We start from the raw sequence: 23,424 nt of genomic DNA on the forward strand, positions 1-23,424 counted from the left end.
AGTAGGAAACATAACTTTTAATAGAGTAAATGGAGGATGACCAAGGCGGTAACGATGCAGCCATAAATTGTGATGATCCGCTGTAGTTTGAGAAGAACAAGCCACCGACAATTGGTTTCTAGATGGATAAGAAGCCTTCCCAACAAAGCAGTACAACCCATATTTTTCTTTAGCAACACCAATCCTCATCCCTGTCTTTAGTGCCTGAAACTCACACATATTAGGTGAAAAAATAACTTGGCAATCTAAGGTTTTAGTGAGTTGATGAATGGACAGGAGATTAGCTGATAATGTGGGACATAAATGACTGGTTTAATGGAGAGATTAGGGTTAAGATCCACACTGCCATGGCCAGCAATAAGAACTATCATGCCATTAGCAATTGTGATCATTTTAGTGGTCTTAAGAGGTTGATAGGTGGAAAATACACAGGGGTTAGGTGTCAGATGGTCTGTTGCTCCCGAATCCAAGATCCAAACATCATTCCAATTAGTATTTAAGGTAAAACAGAACACATAATGAGTGCATTTACCTAGGATTTTCAATTTTGCTAGGGAGCAGGATCCATCTTGCATTGATTTGAGGATGGACTTAAGCTTGTTGATCTCATCAGGATTAAATGGAGTGAGATCTGAGTTGCTGTCAGCCTCGGCCTTCACTCCCATCTGGTCCTTCTCTTGCTCTTTGTGTGATAGATAAACCTAGTTTCTTGCATCCAAATTCTTGAATCCTTCTCAATTCTTATTTGGGATAGCTTCTTTTCATGAAGCTTAAAGCATGTGTCACAGGTATGCCTAGGTTTCTTACAATGAGTGCACCATAGTCCCTCTCTTTCATTAGCTCGAGTTTGAGCCTCTATTCACCCAAATTTAGGTCGTGTCCCTTTTCTTTGTTCATTGCCATTGTTGATCCGTCAGTGGCAGATTCTCTTAGCATCACCAGCCTCCTATTTTCTTCACTTCTTACCACAAAAAATACCTCATTAAGAGATGGAAGTTTTTCCTGACCAAGTAGTTGCACCCCTCACTTGATCAAATTTGGGGATAAGGCCAGCCAAAAACTCAAAAATCCTATTCCGTTCGACTATTTGGTTAAGGGTTGCAGCATTCATGTTGCAAATCATCTTTATATTTTGGTAATGGTCTAACTCTAGCCAAAGACCATTCATATGATTATAATACTCGATGACAGATATCCCCCATTGGTTAGAACTATTAATTTTAGTTTTTACTTCATATATGACTGATGCATCTTGAATTTTGGAGTAAGTTCACTTCACAACTTCCCAAATCTCCCTAGCAGTACTCAAAAATATGTAATTCCTACTTACCTCTGGAAGCGTAGCATTCCATAGCCAAGACATTATTTGGGAATCCTGAATATCCCATTTTGGGTACATAGGATTGGTTGCCTTTGGAAGAGAGGTAGTGAGATGACTGATCTTACCTCTTCCTTTAAGAAATGTCCTTACTAATTGAGCCCACTATAGGTAGTTTCTCCTATCTAGTTGATAGATATGTGGATATTGGGCAACTCCCTGTTAATGCTCCATGCCCAGCTTCGGGATTGCTTTGGGAACTTGATCTACTGTTGGTGAGGTCTCTTCGGTTACCATTACTTCAGATATTTTAAACATGCTGCAGAGAGCTTAATCAAAAACGCAAGAAGGTTGACGGCAAGACAGGAAGAATGCGTGTGATGTAGGTAGGGTTTCGAAAAGTATTGTGGCACTGAAAGGTGCAATAAAGGCACTAGGGTTTGTAAGGCTGTGATGACTCTGATACCATGTAAACAATGGAATAAAAACTTTGTTTCTATTCTGTTCTTGATCTAATTACATGGGCTCTTCTTTTATAGAAGAGGTTTTACGTAAAAAGGAAACAATCAATCTAAGAGGTATTTGCATAAAAAGGAAAGCAATCAATCTATATAGTAGGAAACTATATATCTATACACAATAGGAAACAATACAATAAGAAAGAATAATAGCTGTATCCTTAGGAGAGTTTCTTAAGACTGGTTTAGGTAAGATTCTCTAAATTGATTTTAGGAAATCCATATTACCTTGAATTCTCTTAATGCTAACATGCCACCTCCTTATTTAAGGATGAGGCAATTTATCGGTGGTTTATGATCTAATGTCAACACTAAGATCGAAGTTGGACAATAAAATAACATACCTTTAAGTGGATGTTTAATAAGTAGTACTACCCAATAATGATTTAACAACACAGAAAATGAATTTTTATTATTGGAGTAAAAAGTATGACAATTGGTACGAGACAAAATTTGCTTACCCAAATCAAATAGTTAGTTGAAAAGACAAATTCCTAACTACTAAGTAAGGATAGCTATGTTAGAGGCTAATATGCTACTTGAACCAGTTGTTAAGACATTCTTAACTTACAAGTCTTAACTTTTTTATTAATTTTAAAATTGTTTATGTTTTTGTTTATAAAAAATTAATTCTCAAATAATCTATTTCTCCCTATCTCTCTTATATGCCAACTCTCTCTCTCTATGTATGTACTCATCAATACATATTTCTCTCAACACATGTGAAAACAAAACTTGATGAAATTAAATCAGAATGAAGATGAACTTATGAGGTTTATAAGGGGAACATGTGAAGGCATTTTGGCTATTTTATTTTTTTGCTAGAGTTAGCATTTTCTGTTTATTTAGTTTACAATTTTCTAATGGAGGACAATGTAACACAACTTTCAATAATTAAGTGAGATTATTGTAAGTTTTAAATACGGGTGGTATCACCTTAATTTATCCAATTTTTAGGGGTATCAAGTGTAATTTTATCAAAATAAAATAAATAAATAAATAAACAAATAACTGAAAAGACGAAAATCTCATCTTATCAAGCTATGATTCCTTACAAGAAGATCATTGTTTAATGTTTTTTTTTTCTTTTTTTTTAAGATAACGTTATTGTTCAATGTTAGAACATTATTTTTTTAGTTATTACCATTATTCTGTTTGGTACATGTAGTTATTATTGTTATTAACATTGGGGGAAGATTCATGATCCTTGGCCTTCTTGTGCCCTAAAAGCCCAGATCCATGCACTTCCTTGTTAGTAAATTAACAACCCTTTGACTTTGACATCTGGGTCTAATTCTCTTCTAAAATGCCCTTAGTTCCATCCCACCCATTGCCATGCAAATTAAGCAAACACAGTCAAACAGCTCCACACTAATGGCACCCACGTCTTCCTCACCAAACCACCCCTTCTCTAATTCAAATGATTTCTATATCTTAGCATTCCACATGCCCCTTAAGCCGCCCTCCGACAAGACCTTGCTTCTAAACCATATTCAATTTCCGAAACATTAAAATTTAAGAATATATATGTGACTCCAGCTCATGTCCAAACATATTACACGCCCATCTAGCTAGTTAATATTGTCAAAAACCCTCTTCTAAAAGAATCAGAATTTTAGTGATACAATTTGTCCAACAAGAAGCCTCTCTGTGTTTGCTTCTTCCAATTCTATGGCGAGTAGTAGTAGCAGCCGTTTTGGCAACTGGGTCTGAGCCGTTGGGTCGAGATCGGTTGGATACAGGCTGTTTTCTCATCGGACGGCTGAGATTGGGTGCCGTTCATGATCATGGCGATGTGGGTTCGTCCAAGGTTGCCTCCTTTTGGAAAGGGAAAAGAAGGGTGGCTCTGAAGAAAAAAGGAGTCGAGTCACTAGGAGGGAACTGTTTCGAACGGTCCTCTAACTGCCCAATTTCAAATCCTGCTATTAAAGGTGACATAAATCATGGTTTACCGTTGCCTCACCATTTTCAAATTCCAGTTTACAAACTTGAAGGGCTTCTCTTTGACGGGTAGCTTTAGAATCACACTTTGCTGCTGCAAATTCCATCAGAATAATTGAAAATGCAGAGATAAAAATGACACATGAGAGGCCTCTTTTGCTTTTCTTCTTGTAAAGATCTGCTATGCTTTTTCATCCATATGGCCTCCATAATTCAATTTCTTTCCCGGGTTTTGCTGGGTACATTTCCATCAACTTCTTGAAAATTTATATTAAAATTCAGAAACATGTTTCATCTTTTGCTATGACAGTTTCACTACTCTCTGCAGATTTTGGCCAGCTTCCCAGAGAAGGGGCTAAAATGGACAGTTCGTTCGAGAAGTCCGATCTGGGTTTTCAACCCTCACCTTCTTCAGTGGATCAAACTGATCATTCCCCCACGGGAGCAACTAGCAGTTCTATGATGAGCACAGATTCTTTCGCATACTGTCGAACCAGCTCAGAGATCTCCGCCTTCTCTGATCCTACAGATGACAGTAGCTTCTCAGAAACCCCAATTCCCAGCTGGTTTCTGGGAAAATCTTCTAACTTTGGCAGATTTGGAATGAGGCAGCAGAAGGAAGTCCTGGACAACAAGGCTGAAGATCACGAGCCAGTCGATATGGGTGAGTTTTCATGTAATTTCTTTTTCCTTCATCTCCCCCCCCCCCCCCCCCCAAAAAAAAATAAAAATAAAAAAAACAAACAGAATTACTCAATTTTCTGTGGAAACAAAAAACTTGGCAGCGCTTGAACTGATGAAGGAGAGGTTTTCCAAGCTTTTGCTGGGTGAAGATATGTCTGGAAGTGGAAAAGGAGTTTGCACCGCAGTCACAATCTCCAATGCCATAACCAACCTCTATGGTATGTTCTTGAAACCAAGTACCATAAATACTCTCTCTCTCTCTCTCTCTTTGATTTTCAAACTTTCTCTTCTTTTCTACTCATTTCATTCACCTCATACCATCGTTATTAGAGGGTTATGTCAGAACATTGATCTGTTGTGTGAATGCCTTGTCACCGGCCCTAACTTGATTAAGGTAAGGCATAGTTGATGATGAGTTCTATTCGTTTCATGTGCCGCAGCTTCTGTATTTGGCCAACATCTGAGATTAGAGCCACTAAATCCTGACAAGAAGTTGATGTGGAAGAGAGAAATGAACTGCCTCCTCTCAGTATGTGATTACATATTTGAATTCATCCCCACATCACAGAGTCTGAAGGATGGAACAGAAGTTGAGGTATAGAGAAAAACATTTCTCACAGATTCATACTGAATGAACTCCAATGTCCTGTTTGAGACAAACACAGTTTTCTTCTCAGGTGATGGCAAACAGACCAAGATCAGACATCTTCATCAACCTTCCGGCACTGCGGAAACTCGACTTGATGCTCTTAGTAAGACATGCTCCACATTGAACACAGGAAGTTCTGGCTTTTCTTCAGGCCTGTGGCTAAATTGGGGGATGAATTTTCTCTTTCAGGACATATTGGACAGCTTCCAGGAGACAGAATTCTGGTATGCAGAGCAGGGGAGCATGTCGGGCAATTCGACGCGTTCTGGCTCCTTCCGGAGGATCATTCAGCCTCAGAGCAAGGGGGAGAAGTGGTGGCTGCCGGTTCCCTGTGTTCCCCCCTGTGGCCTCTCCGAGCAGTGGAGGAAGCACCTGCGACACAAGCGCGACTGCGCTAATCAAATCCACAAAGCAGCCATGACCATTAATGGCACCATCCTGGCTGAAATGGAAGTTCCCGACTCTTACATAGCATCACTTCCCAAGGTTAGCCGTCGACCTATAAAATCATCTTAGTAGTGTTTCACACCTTTTATCTTAAATGGTGAACTTTTGATTTCAGTGTGGAAAAGCGAGCGTTGGCGACACAATCTATCGTTATATGTGCAGTGCAGATAAGTTTTCGCCTGACCATCTCCTCGACTACCTGAACATAAGCTCTGAGCACGAGGCACTCGAGCTTGCAGACAAAGTCGAGGCATCGATGTATATATGGAGGCGTAAAGCCTGCATGAGCCACTCAAAATCATCGTGGGACATGGTGAAAGACTTCATGTCAGAAATAGATCGGACTGACAAGAACCGGGTGCTGGCAGAGAGAGCAGAGATCTTGCTATTCTGCTTGAAGCAGAGGTACCCTGAGCTTGCACAGACAAGCCTTGACACGTGCAAGATACAATACAACAGGGTAAGCAACTAAGCCTCCGGTTTACTAATTAAAAAAAAAAAAAAAAAAAGAGTGAAGTATGAGGGTAGAGCTGTGACTGAGATTTAGGTGTAAATGGATCAAAAGAAAGAGGGGCCAAAATAGATGATGATTTATGGAAGTGTTGTTTCATGCAATATTGTGCAGGATTTGGGGCAGGCAATCCTAGAGAGCTACTCAAGGGTGCTGGAAGGGCTGGCTTTCAACACTGTTGCTTGGATTGATGATGTGCTGTTTGTTGACAAAACCACAAAGAGGCAACAAGATCAATAGAAACTGCAAGAAAGAATCAAGTTTCAAGTTTCAACCTCAGGCAGCCACGCAGGCAGCTAAATTGCTCAATGTAAATTTTAGCAGCAGCCAGTATTAGGCCCCGGATTCAGAAGTTTCAGAGAAGCCAAAAACCGCAGTAAACTTTAATATGCATATATGCAATTTTGTTGATGCAGTAGTCTTAGGATTTGGGATTCTTGCAACTTATGCTCTTTTTCTGGTTGTATAGTAACTAGTAAGCAATAAACATTCCAGATAAAGAATGACGCTTGTGTTAGATAATAGTCTATCTTGTCAAATTAAACAATATGAATTCTTGATAAACAAACCAAAAAACTAAATTATGTAGCCAATTATGTATACTGAGATTAAAAGTTAATGAGTTATTGTTTATGATAACAGTAGTTGAGATAAAGATTTGGAGTCAATTTGAGGTATCGATCATTGTCTAAGCAACAAGAACATCTATATTGATTTTGTCAACATTTTATCTTTTATCTCCAACCCATCTGGTCTCTTGAAGCCCATAATATTAATTTTTCTTCTAACCATTACATCTTCAAATGATGATAATTGACTCTATCCTTTAATGTATAATCCAAGATTAGCTTCTTTGCACATTCAGCAACGGAAATACAGAAAATTCTTGAAAATTTAACACCATATCCAAGTGTCGTTGTATCTACTCTAATTCATTTATAAGTACATGCAAGCAAGTAACGTAACATATCACTATCAAGAGTCACAACCCAACAATTATTTATTTGTTTAAAACTTAGTTTTTCTTTTATTGAACAATTTTTATGCTAATTATGGACTAGCCATTACAATCTTTCTCCTTTATTTAGCTTGGAACTAACAATAAATAAAAATTTAAATCATATAAATAAATTTTAAAAAATTACATGATGGAAGAAAACGTTAGCATCAGCCAGACCAAGTTGAAAACATTCAATTTCTTAGATCTGGATTTCACAATTTCATTATAGCTGTTAACAAATGGAACCTTCTTTTTCACTTATTTGTCCTTACGTTTTATTTTTGTCATATTAATAGGAGTAGGAGTAGATATTTTAGTGATGAGTGATGATAAACAATCCAACAGATTTGACACTGACTTGCCTCACCAAGCCAGCACAAGTTCAATTTCAGCCCTTCCCCCTATTTGTGAATATGGGAATGCTATTTAAATATTTAATTTTAACAATTTATATCATATTTTGCATACATTAATATGATATAAAATATAAAATATTAACACAAAATGTTAAAAATTTAAAAATCTAAATAACCTTTAAAAAGTATATTAAAATAAGAAAATAAATCCGAAAAACAGAAGAGCCCTCCTCAAATAAAAAGAAGTTTCTTCTTCTTCTTCTTCTTCTTCTTCTTCTTTATAAAGGCAGAGAGGGGAGATGGCATCTGTAATTTTAACTCCTTGTAAAGACAATTCACAGATTATAAATAAACCTCCGCCCCAGTTGGGAGGCAAAGCTCTGTATCCCTAACCCATATAGATTTTCCTTTTCCTTGTAAAGCAAGCAAATGAAAAATAATGATAATAATAATATATGGATATTCAACAAGTCTGAATTGAAAGACTGTAAGAAGCACTGAATTAACCCAACCATATAACACCCTCCAAAGAAAGAAAGACTGACTGAAAACTTTAGAAAGCAAGGCAGGCAGGAAAAGCCTTCTCCACCTAAAATATTCTATTCTACAGTCTAATCCTCAATACAGAACATATAAATACAAGAAAACCAAGTAACATCCCACGTAGTAAAAGCAATTCTTGTTGGATATTTGACCCAAGAGGAAGATCCTATACACTTGATATGGAGCAGCTTCAGGAACTAAATATATTATATCCATCTAGCCAGGCTCGGCAGCCCAGCCTCCTAACAAGTTTATTTCGGAGCATGAGCTTTAACATAAATGGCATTTACAGGAAAAAAAAAAAAAACATAAAACATAAATGGCAATTAGTTAGTTTCACTTTCACCAACAAAATTGCAAATTACAACTTAAGAACCACAAATCTTAAGTACACAAACCTATTAAAAAAAACCAAATAAGTCTAAATGTGTGTCAAAATCCGCCACTCAACTAGTTTCCAGAGAGAGAGACAGAATTCAAAAAAATAATTCTTAAGTCAACTGAATCAACTGAATCGGCAAAATGTAACAAGATATTGATGAGCTCAAAACAAGTAAAAAAGTCCATTCTTGGGATAATTATACTTGCCTCAATCGAAACAATCTAAAGCTCATTCTTGATATTTTACTTGGCTCCATTAAAACAATCATCTATGTACAACAGATCTCCCAACCGAACCAGGTAACCGTATGGTCCAGGGAAAGATTCAAGGGTTAGCAGTCAGCATGCGCTCCATAAGGCCTACTTTTAGGGGCAAATGCTGGAGACTATCATCTCTTTCCTAAACCACCATTACCCTCCCACTCCCCAAAATAAAAAGTCAATAAAGAATCTCTCCCAAAAGCTCCATTTGCCGCCAGCAATAAAATTACAACCATATCATAATCTTCAGACTAATGGCGCACAAGGCAAATAACATCAGTTACCTGCTTTAGGGGGAGGCATGTATCGGTCATTTGGGAAAGATAATAATGAAGTCAGTCAATCTATAATCAGCTGTCATCATCCACAACACCAATGTATGTGAGGTCGGTGCGTCTCACCCTCACTGCCCCCTTGAGCCAGCTGCATGCTCTTAGATCAACATTGTCGCCACTACCAATTCCAGCAGTGCTAGACGTAGATGGGCCTGATCCAGCTCCGTCTTCCAAGAGCGTCCACGGGTCTATTTCCATATCACTATCCTGCTGTAATGGCAGAGACTTGGTCTTCCCAGCTACAGTAGTACCAGTTCGTGCTAAAGAAACTGGATTCCTTGGAGGCAAGTTTGAATTTCCGGGATGAGACCCGGATACTGGAATACTGGGTATAAGTGAGGCAAGTGCAGCTGGGGAGACAGATGGTGGCTGGCAAGAGATGGAATACCTGGAAGAAGGGAAAGGAATAGGCATTGCAGCTTGGATACGCAACCGAATTGAGTGAGGCAGGTGCATGCGATCCAATTCATTCTGCATTTGTTAACAGTGATGTCCAGAGTCACAACTTGATGATCCCAAGCGGGAGATCGACTAATAAATTTAACAAAATGTGCATTTATACCCCAGAGAGGGAGAAAGATAAAATAAATCAAGAAGTTAAATAAATGACAAAAATTGATATGGTTTATATATACATACTAAAAGCCTGAAAATACTCAACTTTAGCATTTCATCAATGAAATTCCAATTTTAGACTTTGTATGGGCTACAAATTTTGGCCTTGGACTTTTTACCATAGCCCAAAATAAAGCCTTGTTAGAAGCCAATAAAGCTGCATTCAAACAAGCATTTATGCTATTCTCCTTGAGCAAGCAATAATAAATCCAAATGCATCTTAATTGGTTAGTAAACTTCCCATGGAAAATGCAGCAAACTCCTTGTTCTATTTAATTCATATGCTTTGCTGTTGTCAAAAGTAGAAACCCTTCCAAGGAAAGCAATTTGTTCTACATAATTGATATTTTAACAAATAAAAACTTGTAAGATCCGGACCATACCAGGAAAAGCCCAGTAGAGGCAATCAACAAAGGCAAAGGCACCTCTCAAATCTCCTAGGAACTCAGGCAATTTCAACTTGAGTTTGTCCAGGCACTAATAGAAATCAATAATAAAGTTGATTTTCTAAAACAAAGAGTGTCAGGATTTCAAGATCCATGGTGGCCCCATATGTTAAACTATTCAACCATGCAACTGGTTCCATACTGCAGCATGCCAAAAACAAGTTCCATCGTTTCTCAGCACATTTTAATCTAATGTGAATTTCCTCCCCATTTCCAAACAAGCTCCGAAGCATACAACATTCAATTTTCTTTTCTGGATACTTTTAGCCCATATTTAGTTAAAAATTTACCAAACATACTTCCTGGGCAATGACTAAAGGATTAATAACCAACCATGACACTTTAACTCCTAGTAGCCCCCATCATCCACGAACACTAATGATGTTATTAGAATTGAAGTTAACAAAGATCAAACCTGCAAACTATCTGCCACTTCACGATCAAACACAGAGAAGTCCTTCTTTGACTTTAGCCAACTTGGACGGTAGCTGCTCAACAACCCATGAAGCACTAACAATAATCGATCAAAGAGACTTTCACCAGACAAATGAACAGAAGAAGCACCGAACGGTTCCATTGGCAATTCTGTGTCCTTTGTTGTGGAAGAACTTAGCATAGTAGAAAAAGATTGGTCCACATCCTCATGTACAACCCTACTTCCAAGGAGACGAATTATTTTTGTGGCAAGCATGTGCCTCATGTTACGGACTGAAGGCTCCCTGATAAATCCAATATATGGCAATGAAATTGTGTAAGAAAGAGAGACAGATATACACACAAAAGCTAAGACAATGAACCTAGTGAATGAAAACAAAGTAATAATATGCGGCCCATGAGAGAAATGTCAGGTTGAGATCTAAATATAGCAGGCAACAGAACAGCAAGAAGATCCCACAAGCAGCTCTACAACTAACATTAACTCAAAATTCATGATAAACAATTACCCATCAGCACAAATGATTGGTAGCAATCTGAGGATAAACTGCAAGCGCAATGACATGGAAGCTCTCAAGGCTATAGAGGAAGGTGGCACGGTATCAGAAGATCCTGTTGGTCGCCGAGTTAATCCAGGACTGCCCCCCCTCATACCTTTGCGGTTATTGCTTTTAGTCCCAGTACCTTCAATTCCAGAATTAATGGCCCCACTCTGCTTACTTGCTCCTCGAGTAGTATTTATCTGTTGCTCTATATTGCTCAACTGCTTGATCAAATCACTTGCAAAAGAATTGCGTGAGTCTTCGGAGCTTCGATCAATGCAAGAGAGAACTAATTCAATTAGAGCCCTCTCAGTTACATATTGTTGACAGGCACTAAAGCCTTCAGTGTCTAACTCTTGATTGGATCCTCTACCTGACCTTTTTGAGTCTGTTCCTTCATCAACAACCTCTCCTTCTTCAAGAAAGTTGGCTTCAACCTTCAATTTTTCACCCCTACTTGTCATGGCATCTGAATTGGGATAACACCATCCCCATGGCTTCTGAAACTCGGGCTTAGTTGACATGCGTTTATTCTCAGCAATATTAATAAGACGATGCCTAACGGATTTACGCCCAAAAAGAACATCAGCACCTCCAAGGAACCATTTAGCTTGCAATAGCATAGAATCTTCAAGCGATCTACCAAGAAGATGTATGAGCTCTGAAAAAAGAGGGGAAGCATCAGGCCTGACTAGCAGCCTTGTGAGGATGATTTCAACAAAATTGCTTTCAGTATCAGAAGCAGCTGCTTTATCAGGATTATGGCAAGTAATACGTATAGCCTCCGCCAAGGGGCAATCATTGGACACAAGTTTTTCAATCAGGGCCTGCTCATTTAGAAGAAGCCTGAGCTCAAGCCACTGCCAATGGAACTTTGCAGGTTGCAGCATATCTAAAACATGTACTGACTTGTCTCGAAGCTTTAAAACATTTTCTGTATGCTGAACTCCTGGCCCACTGTGCCCCAAGAACTTTGTATCATCCTGTGCAAAAATTGATTGTGGCAACTCACAATCAATGATGGCATTCAGAAAAAGCCTTGCACGAAGAGGAACAAAGGTCATTGCTCCCGAATGCATTTCTGGGCCATTCAATTCTAGCACTGCAGCAAATTCATAATCAGTGGCATCCACAACCACAAGATCATAAAAACCACAGGTGTCTCTCAGGCACACATCTCGAAAAGGCAGGTGCCTTATGGCATCACCTATTGCTGATGCTAAAGATTGATGCAAGTGATGGATGTCTTCACGGGTTACAATGCCCGTGCTAAAGATGAATGGCCTCCACATCACAAAAGCAAATATCGAATAGGCAGGTGGGAAGACCAAACTAAGAGGGAGTATCCGCTGCATTCTGAAAAGAGCCACTACAGATGGTTCACCCAGAAGCTCAACAATTAATCCATCAGAAACAGTTCTGCAGTTACCAACAAGCACTCTAAACCAATGTACTGAGATCTCAACCAATTTATCAGCCTTATAGGCCCCAACTGAACGTGCATTCCCATTGGAATTAGTTCTCGTACTCCTAACAAACTGAATAACATCCAAACCTTCTTTTAATCTGAAAACAGTTACCATTCTCTCCAGGCTAGCAACTCCATTAAGAATTGCCCCAATAACAAGAGCTGAAACAGCAGCTGTAATCTTTGCAGCCCTTCCAAAACCTGCTTTGGTCGAACTGTTCAATATTTCACTTGACAAGTTTGCATTAGAATCATGAGATTCAGGAGATTGAAACTGCCCATGAGGGGATTTGCTAGAAGCCAAGGCCTGAGCAAGAGCTGAAGAAGCCTCTGTTGCCAGAGCAATCTCAAACACGCGACCTTGACGTTCTCCAAGTGCTTCCTTAAGAAGGCATAGGCAGGTAATATGGATACGCAACATTCTTCGAGCAAAATTCCATGAGCCAGTGGATGGAATATTTGGAAGGCTACCACTAGCAATTAAATCAGGCATCTTTGCTACAACTGGTCCAATGCTATTAACAATTGCAGACACAGCAGAGGACACCAAAGAGGGATCCCCTTCTTGAGCAGCACCACCAGTTTGCCTCATGCAGTCCATTAAGCCTATCACAATTTGTTGTGCTGTTTGATAGCCATCATCTCCTTTCTCAATGGCAGTTCCTTTTATCACACCAGCTGCAAATAGTTTTCTCTCTTTACCAAAGAAATATTGAAAAGCTTCTTCAACTTGTCTTTGCACCTGTCTCTCTCATGTTCATACCCACTCTAGATGCACGGACGCCAGTAATCTTTTGGCGTAAAAAATCATCAAGATTTTCAACTCCTGCTGGAACTCCAAGTGGAAACCCAAACTCTCCATGCGGTGACCTTCCAGATTCAAGTTCAGTAATAAGCCTTTTATCACATGTAACCTTGAAGTTGTTCTCCCATTCAGCCACCCTAGCTACACTACCATATTTCTTCAACAAGTACTTGGCAAAAGCTAAGGCTGCTGAACCTGAAACCCTTCCATTAGATTCTATAATGATGGACAAGCGCTGAATCATTGCTGATAAAGTTTCAGGAAGAAGATCGGCAGCAACAAGAATATTTTCATACCTGTTCAAAATTGCAATATTAACAAAGAGAATAAATAGATACAATCCAATCTACCTAGCTAACACATTCATGAAAGGGAAATATTTACAACCAAAATAAAATGTATCAGATGGTATGAATTTAATAGTAAAATGTCAATAAAAGAAAGGATTACAAACAAATAACGGCACTGAAATAATATGAACAAAACAAAAAAGAGCAAAAAGATACTATGGCTACTCCAAACCAAAAATGAGAAATTTGTGACAAGAAATTTGGGATTTCATGGTCAAATGATACCAAATAATTATGCAGTAAAAGATTATCACTGTTCCTTGTCCTATTCGAATCAAGTCCTAGATACAAGTTCAAGCTTCAATGTTTTCGAAGCCCTTTAAGAATATTTTTCTTGTTTTGTGCTCGAATCCAGAAAAGTGAGTGCGCGCAGCTAAGGTTCTCCATGTCACTTGCATTGCTAAAGTGCTTGGCTGCAGATTTTAAGCTTCAATTCTTTCAAAAGCAAACAACTGGTGAAATTAGGAATTTTTTTCATCATCTGCTTCACTCTTCCCCATACCAAAAGAACTTAGAGATAATAAAATATCTGAAACATCAAGAATTACTGGGACAAAATTAATAAAAGCTTTAGAAAAAAGACAGTCAAACAAAGATGCATGATATACTCCTAATAATAACACAAGTCTAAATACAGACATCACATCAACAGAATTCTTACAATGGCTTGGAACTTAAAGAACTGATATGGTGAGAAGAAAGCATGGCATGTCAATGGAGGCACCAAAGTTTTATTTTCGTTTTTGCGTAAATTCCACTTAGACCCCTTGTGGTTTGGACCAATTTCAAAGAGCCCCCCTGTGGTTTACTTTGGTATTTAAGGTCTATGTGCTTAACTTTTTTTTTTTTTTTCTTCCCTCTGTTTTTTGGTTCTGGGCCATATTTGCAGCTATTCTCCCTAAGTGGAAGGAGTGCCATTGAAAAAAAGTAAAGCATAGGGACCTTAAATGCCACAAGTAAACAACAGTGTGTCCTTGAAAATGGCACAAACTATGGGGTGTCTAGGTGGTGTTTTAGCACTTTTTTTCCCCCCAAAATTGGAGTCCATCTTAAGATAGAGGTGAATATATGTGTGCTTGTCTATCTAGCAAAACCCACCTAGTGCGATAAGGGCTTGTGATGATAATGATGATGATGATGATGACGTCCAAGTTTATAGAGAGCAAAAAAGCGACTTAAGATATTGAGCTGAATAAATGATTGCTTCTGTTTTCTAGACATCCCATTTATTTTCCTTAACAGTTGGCAAGGTTTTGAAATAATATATAATTTGTCAGAGTGCCATAGATAGCAGATGCTTGTCACAACAGCACTTCCTATTAGCAGTAATTTTTATTTTTTTTATCATGCTGTAATTCATAGCTTATTTACTGTTTGGATTTACTAGTTATTGTTGTAATTTCTAGAATAGTTGTTAGTTGTTTGTTAGCCATTGCCATGTGTAAATGGGCTTGAATAGGACAAATTATATTGTTACAACCTTCGGACGGGAAGGAATCCCTCGTGGCACCGACTATACTACCAAAAATATCATCGTCCAAGTCTCTCTTGAAACGGTAACTGGAATGAATAGCAATTTCTGAATTCCTCTCTACACCCTATGCGTCTCTCTCTCTCTCTTCTAAATTCTTCTCATTGTCTCTCTCTCTTTCTCTCTTCCTTCTCTCTGCTTTCCTCTACAAACCGATTGCATATACCTAATTCCAACTAAATTAGAAGTGTGATCCTCTTGTCACCTCACTTCTGTAACCATTTGGTATCAGAGCATCGGTTCCAAAGCTGCTAGGTTGGTGCGATGGCGAAAGGAACCTGTATGAAGAACTTCGAGACACAGTTGCAGCAAGTCAACTCAACTGTGGCGGATTTCCAAAGTAGGATTGACCAACTGGAGATCGGGGGGCGGGGGGGAAAGAAACCATGAGGCGATCATGGCAATGGATCGCAAGCTGGAAAGTTCGTTGGAAGGAATGGAACAAAGATTGGAAGGATCCATGGCGAGGATGTGAGAAGACATGAGGGCGTAGATGCAACAATTTATGATCATGTTTACTCGCCAAAAGACGATGAGAATGGCTCCTGACTTTCCTCCGCGTGAAAGAGCCAATCCAATATTACCAAGAAATAGAATGAATAGGATGGAAGGAACCTCAAAGATTGAGGTAGATCCTGAGGAGGGATTGGAGGGCGTTATGGGTAGAGAAAGGAATGAGCAGCCTCATGCCCATCCTCCAAGGTTTCCCATGCCTCGAATGGAGATACAGATATTCGAAGGAGCTAACCCTCGATGGTGGTTGAGGAAATGCGAGATGTTATTCAATTGGCACAACATACCTACGGGGCAAAGGGTGTAGTTAGCCACTGCTTACTTCAATGAAGCAGTTGATGCTTGGTTTTAGGGGTGCCTTAGTGTGAGGAAAGACTACACATGGGACGAGTTTCTAAAAAATTATGTGAGCACTTTGGGGAGAGGAGTATAGTGGATACGATAGAAGAGTTTAATAAACTTAAGCAAACAAGGGGCGTTGGAGCTTATTTACAAAAGTTTGAGGAATTGAGAACCCTCATTTATTAGAAGCTTACTTTGTGTCAAGCTTCATGAGTGGCCTTGAGTGAGGAGTTATGGCCAATGGTAAAAATGATGAGACCAAGGACAATGGAGCAAGCCTTTGAAAATGTCTGATTACAAGAAATGTCAGTAGAGGCATTAATGAAGAAGCAAAGGCAACAACAGAGAGCAGTAGTGCTGGAGATAAGCCCTATTGGGGGAAAGAACTATCCCCGAGATATGGCAAAAGGGAACCAAGGAGTAAGGAATGTAGGAGGATCAAGCTCGGTTTCATATGGGGAAGCAAAGGAGGTTGGCTGGTATTTGTTTTCGATGTGGTGACAAGTACCACCCTAGGCATCAATGTAAGAGGCAAATTCTGCTACTGGAAGGGGATGAAGAGGAGGATTGAGGGAAAACAAAGGGAGAGGACACTAGGGAGGATGGAGAGGAAGATAATGGGGAGATCTCAATTCATGCTCTGAAGGAGGTAGCTAACAATAAAATTATCATGGTGGAGGGACAAGCTAACGGGTGTAATTTGATAATTATAATTGATAGTAGGAGTACCCACAACTTTCTTGATGAAAGCACGGCCAAAACACTCAAGTGTCAACTCACAAGAACCCCCCCCCCCCCCCCTTTGGGCGTTATAGTGGCCAATGGAAGTCGAGTGATGAGGAATTCAGCCTGTAATGGCTTTGGGTGGGAGATGCAAGGAGAGAGGTTCGAGGCAAACCTGAGACTACTGTAGCTAGGGGGTTGTGATGTAGTTCTTGGCGTAGATTGGATGAAGGGGGTGAGCCCCATTAGCTTTGACTTCAACCGGATGGAGGTCTCCTTTGAGAGGGAAGGGAGGAAGATGGTGTTGATAGGGGGAAAAGAAATGGGGACGTGCAAAATGATTTCTGGGAAAAGATTGCTTAAGGTGATCAAGAGAAAGTGGAGTCAACTGGCAAATCTATTCTCAATTGTGGCCCAAGAGGATAGCCATGCTGAACAAAGAGGGCAAGGAGAGAGATTCCTGATAGTCAACACACCCTAAGGTATGTCCAACCAGGTACATCACTTAGATTCTCTTAATACATTGCTAGAAGATTATGATGATTTATTTGTTGAGCCCACATCCCTTCCCCCTACCCAAGTTTTTGACCACACTATAAACCTAAAGCCAAACATGGAACCGGTTAACATTAGGTCTTACTGGATATTCCCCAATCCAAAAGAATGAAATCGAGAAAATGGTTAGGGATATGCTTTAGTAGTCTATCATCCGCCCTAGCCAAAGCCCTTTTGCTTCCCCTGTTTTATTAGTTAAAAAGAAAGATGAATTATGGTGATTTTGTGTAGATTACCACCAACTCAATGCCATGACCATCAAGGATAAGTTCCCTATACCCCTTGTTGAAGACCTTTTAGATGAATTATACAATGCCCAATTCTTTTCTAAGCTTGACCTACGCTTGAGTTATCACCAAATTAGAATGAGGCCCAAGGACATACCTAAATTAGCCTTTAGAACCCACCATGGGCACTTAGAATTTTTGGTGATGTCATTTAGGCTCACCAATGCCCCAAGCTATTTTCCAATCCCTAATGACCAGAATTTTTTAACCCTATCTTTGAAAATTTATATTAGTATTCTTTGATGATATACTCATTTATGGCCCTACTTTTGATCAACATCTATCCCACCTGAAGACCACTGTTAAAATTGGGAGCACTGACAGTCCAAGAAAACACCCTATAAACCAACGATATACTCACTCTTGAACACTCACATCCCCCTCGATTTGGACACAAACATCACAACAGAAATTAAATGAAATCAAACATAACAGAATGAAACAAACAAGAAACGCAAACCATAAACATGACACGGTAGATTTATCCTGATTCAAGCCAATTGAATTGGCTCTACATCCAGCCTCTAAAACCTCCTGAGAGCAGCCTCCTTTGATTATCAGAATGATCAGTACAACCCTCGCAATTACAAGCCTTCAAGATTACAAAGACTATTCTAACACACAACCTTTTCTCTCTTTACTTTCTCATGAGAATGAATGCCTCGCCTATCCCAGACCTCTGTCCTATTTATAGAAGAATAGGGCGATAACTTCTAGAACTGTTATAACCGATATAGACATTACCGATTTTGACCCCCCTCTTTAATTATAAATACAAGTAGGGACCTGCCTATCTATACCTTCTAATTTCAATGCATTCTTACTGCCTATATTCTGGAATCTGGATTTCTCGAGACAACCTTCGAATTTTCTTCTATCTACCTACCAGTCTTCCAAGATATGCTTAAGATTAGGGTAACCTAGGTTGCCTTAAGCTGTCCAAACCCTATTCCAATCTCTATGCCCTAGTATTTCCCAGTTTATCCTTCTTCCCACACTCTCAAACACTGATCTAAACACTCAACTAAATCTTGAGAGTTCTATTTGGAGAAAATACCAATGAAGCTACCTCTCAATATACTAGGCATACCACTGGAATATTCATAGCTTCCACATGCACTCAATTTTAACCCTTGGACTTATCCTAAAGGGATCCGATTTCTTATACCTTCACCTTGGGAATTATTATCATTCCTAGTAGGGGTGAGCAAAAGTTCGGTCAAATTGAACTAACCGAATCGAAAAGTTCGGTCGGTTCGATTCAGTTTTTCAAAAAGAGTGGTTCGGTTCGGTTATATTTTTTTAAAAAAATCGGTTATTCGGTTCAGTTCGGTTATTTTGATAAAAATACACAAAAAACCGAACTGAACCGGTGTAGCAAATATTCTTGGCGAACCGAACACACCCCCCCCCCCCCCGCGCGAACCGAACTGCCCCCCCTCCCCTCACGCGGGCGCGACAACCCAGGGGCCATTTCTGTACTCCTCTTCGTCTCTCTCTCTCTCTCTCTCTCTCGAGTCTCGCCATTTCTTCTCTTCTCTTCGAGTTCGACTGTTCGAGTCTTCACAGATCTGGCAATAGTGAAGACGAAGGCGATTCGATGCTTCGTAGATCAGGCACTAGCCGGGCTCTTCGTCTTTCATCTCTTCTCTCTCCCTCCACCATCCGTTGCTGCCTGTCGCTGATGGCGAAGAAGAAGACGAAGGCTGGATCTACTTACCATGCGTCCTCTTCGATAAGTTTTCGGCTACTTCTCTTTTACATTGAAAGTTTGAAATGTAGATCTACTAAAATCCAACCATTAGATGGTTTTAATTTTTTATTCCATGGGTCACTGTGGTTCGGGGAATCCGATGATCGATTCCGATCATCGAAACCGCCGGCAGCAACAGCAAGGCCGGTCTCTTGCAGTCATCTTAGGCTCTTGGGCTCCGGTTCGGTTAGTATGGTTTAGGTTTCGGTTACTTCGGTTTGTTGGGTTAGTCGGTTCGGTTTGGTTATTGCATATGGTTCGGTTCGGTTCATAGTTTTTGGTCAGTTCGGTTCGGTTATAACCGATTGCTCACCCATAATTCCTAGAGAGACCTTCTAGGCAACCAACCTTGCTTACCTTTCACTCTAGCCTCTATTCCCTTGGGCTACTCTATAAGATCAATTTTCCCTTAATTTTCACATGGATCATGGCTGTTAGAGATACCTATTCGACCCAAATTAAGCCTTCATGTGCTGCTTTAACCAATGGCCATTTGTCTAGCCTTTTCCTAGACTTTTCCCCATTTCCAGCACCTTCCTTAATTCTCAAATAGACACTTCACAACACTCCACCCCTTTAACCTACGGGATCTTCCATTTAAGTCCAAGTTTCACCCCAAATTTACATGGCTCCATGCCATTCATTTGGACAAGAGTGCATCCTTAGCACTCAAAACCAGTGCATAAGTATCTTAAACCCAACTCTTTCCATATCTTTACTGGTAACTCTTGTGGTTCTATCTATTCCTCATCCTAGGCAACACTCTAAACCTTCTATTCCCTTGCTCATTACCTACAAGATGATTCTCCTTCCCTTTCCTTCCTTAACCCAGATATCAACATGGGCTTCACCATACAAGACAACACTTGTACACACCCTTTTCCCCTCGCTGTTCACAAGGATCCTTGCTGCAAGAGCCAAAGCTATCTTAAACACTAGCTTCCTCCCTCTCACAATCCAGCCCAAGCTTACACAATGAATATGACCATTTTTTTTTTCCAGATTTCCCTATTGCTATACCCTGGTTCATAGGCTAGTTTCGGACATTCCCAAAGATTCTCCTTGCTGTTTTTCTTTACACAACATTCCAGATTCCATCCCTTGCCCTTAGCATCAGCTAATTTCATGTCCTATTGATAGAGTTTTTCCACATAGGTAAGAACCCTACCTTTAGAAGTCCTAGGCATACCTATTTCACAACTCCACACCACCTACACCGGAAGCAATTTCCAGCAAGCTCATATACGCTTGGGAATTCGTTAGGGACACACCATCTCCACTAGGTTCACCTCACCTAGCTCCACCATGAGACAAGGCCTAGATAGGTTCTAGATCCTAGAAACTGATCTGTAATGGGCTTTTGACATATACAAATTATGTTTTGAAGACTTCTACATTTGGTAACCTTACCAAACTACATGGTTCCTATTCCCTTATACCTATAAACTTTTCCCTCCCCCTAATATCTCTAGCCTTAGATACCTTTCTTAGTCCTTGCTCACCATTGTGAGCCATCCTCAACAAATGACACAGCCTAACCTTATCATAGGCTATCCTTTAGTGGCTGCAGCTTATCCACATATAAATTCAAGCATGCACCACATAATCCACCATTCTTGAAAGTTGCTTCCATCTCTTTAAGAGATTCTTGTGCAACTTCTTAGGACTCCAATTCTCCTGAATAGGAGAAATCCTTTACTATCTAATTCTTCCTAAAGACATTAGGCTTTCTTTTAAATCAGGGACATATTTTTACAGCTTCTAATATTCTGGAACAACTCCACCATGCTTCCAATTTTTTTACATCTCCAATTCCTTTGACTCTTAATTTTTGCGTAGACAAACCATTTCTCCCTCCACCATGTCTATATGGGTAAATACCCATTTCCTATGAGAAGTACACCCTAAACCTAGGACCTATGCTACTTTTTCTTCATACCTAGAAAAAACTATAGGATATCTGCACTCTCATAGCCAAAACCACACGTGGTGTTTGAATTTTCGGGGGAGTTCTTTCCTGAGATTCTTTATTTCTATTTGGGCAATTTCTCTTGATGTGGCCATGCTCATGACAATGAAAACATTTTATTTTTCTCCTGTCATTCCTAGATTTTGACCTAGACGTTCCCTTTTGCTTAGGATCATTCCTATCCGATCTAGACCCAACCGGGAAAGCATCGCTGACTAAGTGATTATCCTCTACCTTTAACTGCAATTCTTTAGAATTCAAAGCCCCTACTATATCATCTAAAGACAGTTTATCCCTACCATGTTTCAAGATGTTAACAAAAGTCTCATATGATTTTGGCAATGAGTGCAATAAGACCGATGCCTTATCCTCATCATCATACTTAATGTCTATGTTCTCAAGATCTAAACACAGCTTATTAAAGCTGTCAATGTGATCTTGTAGCTTTTAATTCTCAACCATCTTGAATGAAAAGAACTTTGCCTTTAAGTATAACCTGGTAGAAAGAGTCTTGGTCATATAAAGGATTTCTAGCCTATTCCAAAGGTCTTCCACGGTTGTCATCTTTGACACCTCCCGCAAGACTTTGTCTCTTAGGCTTAGATAAGGGTGTTAAAGGCTTTCTTGTTGATTTCCTTTCTCCTATCACTGATTTCTTTTTTCTGTTATTCAGGGAGAGAATCGGGTATCTTCTTTTCTGCCTCTAGGGTTTCATCTAGACCTCGGTTTCCCAATAAGGCCCTCATCTTCATCTTCCATAGGCTAAAATTATTTTGGCCATCAAATTTCTCAACATCATATCGTGCAGCAAAGGCTGAAGAAGCCATTCCTGCAGGTACGTGTTCAATTCTAATGTTTCTTGAAGGTTCTTGATGAGAGACCCGGCTTTGATACCAATATGTTAAAATTGAGAGCATTGGCAGTCCAAGAAAACACCTTATAAACCAACGATATACTCACTCTTGAAGACTCTCACAACCCTCTCGATTTGGATGCAAACATCTTAACAGGAATTAAATGAAATCAAACATAACAAAATGAAACAAACAAGAAACGCAAACTATAAACATGAGACATCAGATTTATCCTGGTTCAAGCCAATTGAATTGACTCTACATCTAGCCTCCAAAACCTCCTAAGAGCAGCCTCCTTTGATTATTAGAATGATTAGTACAACCCTCCCAATTACAAGCCTTCAAAATTACAAAGACTATTCTAACACACAGTCTTTTCTCTCTTTACTTTCTCGTGAGAATGAATGTCTCGCCTATCCCAGACCTCTGTGCTATTTATAGAAGAATAGGGCAATAACTTCTACAATTGTTATAATCGGTGTAGACATTACCGGTTTTGAGCCCCCTCTTTAATTATAAATAAAAGTAGGGACCTGCCTATCTATACCCTCTAATTTCGATGCATTCTTACTGCCTATATTCTAGATTTCTTGAGACAACCTTCTAACAACCACCCTTGAAATCCTCAAGTCTAATCAACTCTTTATTAAGAAATCTAAATGTGTTTTTGGTCAAGGGCAGATTGAGTATTTGGGGCATATCATATCCCAAGAAGATGTTAGTACGGACCCACGAAAAGTAGTCTCTATGGTGACTTGGCCAAGGCCTACATCGGTGAGAGGGCTAAGAGGATTTTTAGGATTAATCAGGTACTACCGCTGGTTTGTGAAGGACTACGGGGCATCAGCAAGCCCGTAACAAACCTTTTGAAGAAAGGGGGATTTAATTGGGGGATCTTAGCTGAAAAGGCTTTTAAGAAGCTGAAGGGGGCCATGAGCAAGGTGCCGGTCCTAAGGCTACCCGACTTTAAAAAACCTTTTGCTCTAGAAACCAATGCAAGTGGAACTGGCATTGGGGCAGTGCTAGTATAAGGAGGACGGGCATTAGCATTTTTGAGTCAAGTCTTGAGCCCTAAGCATTCAGGGCTCAGCATCTATGAAAAAGAATTTATAGTTGTATTGATGGGTTGTTGACAAATGGAGCCATTATTTGAAAGGGGGCAGATTCATAATTAGGATCGATCATGAAAGCCTTAAATTTCTATTGCAACAGAAACTACATACTCAGCTACAAAAGGAAGGCATGACTAAACTGATGGGCCTTAATTATACCATACAGTATAGGAAAGGAAG

At 39.6% G+C, this 23,424-nt stretch overlaps 2 protein-coding genes across 2 annotated transcripts in view; one reads left to right on the plus strand and one right to left on the minus strand.

The window, feature by feature from the left end:
• The first annotated feature begins 3,773 nt into the window (after positions 1–3,773).
• On the plus strand, positions 3,774–6,712 carry LOC127801245 (rop guanine nucleotide exchange factor 3-like). Its single transcript, XM_052336181.1, has 8 exons — positions 3,774–4,016; positions 4,088–4,441; positions 4,563–4,679; positions 4,902–5,056; positions 5,139–5,213; positions 5,300–5,596; positions 5,673–6,017; positions 6,183–6,712. Exons 1-8 carry the CDS (start codon positions 3,920–3,922, stop codon positions 6,306–6,308), a joined length of 1,566 nt encoding a protein of 521 aa, XP_052192141.1. The 5' UTR covers positions 3,774–3,919; the 3' UTR covers positions 6,309–6,712.
• Positions 6,713–8,283: 1,571 nt separating this feature from the next.
• The window catches only part of LOC127801199 (mediator of RNA polymerase II transcription subunit 12), a 113,302-nt gene continuing 98,161 nt past the window's right edge, over positions 8,284–23,424 (minus strand). Inside the window, 4 exon segments of the mRNA XM_052336106.1 lie at positions 8,284–9,415; positions 10,421–10,724; positions 10,950–13,192; positions 13,194–13,551. Coding sequence (XP_052192066.1) covers positions 8,960–9,415; positions 10,421–10,724; positions 10,950–13,192; positions 13,194–13,551 — 3,361 coding nt within the window. The 3' untranslated portion in view covers positions 8,284–8,959.

The sequence above is a fragment of the Diospyros lotus genome, chromosome 5 (assembly GCF_014633365.1).
Source record: "Diospyros lotus cultivar Yz01 chromosome 5, ASM1463336v1, whole genome shotgun sequence".
NCBI classification, from domain to species: Eukaryota; Viridiplantae; Streptophyta; class Magnoliopsida; order Ericales; family Ebenaceae; genus Diospyros; species Diospyros lotus.

What these genes read in the sequence shown, in the direction of transcription:
- LOC127801245 (XM_052336181.1), top strand. Translation starts at nt 3,920, where the DNA reads ATGAGAGGCCTCTTTTGCTTTTCTTCTTGTAAAGATCTGCTATGCTTT. An exon ending in AACTCGACTTGATGCTCTTA is followed by an intron (nt 5,214 to 5,299) that starts GTAAGACATGCT and finishes TTTCTCTTTCAG; the next exon opens with GACATATTGGACAGCTTCCA. An exon ending in GCAAGATACAATACAACAGG is followed by an intron (nt 6,018 to 6,182) that starts GTAAGCAACTAA and finishes AATATTGTGCAG; the next exon opens with GATTTGGGGCAGGCAATCCT.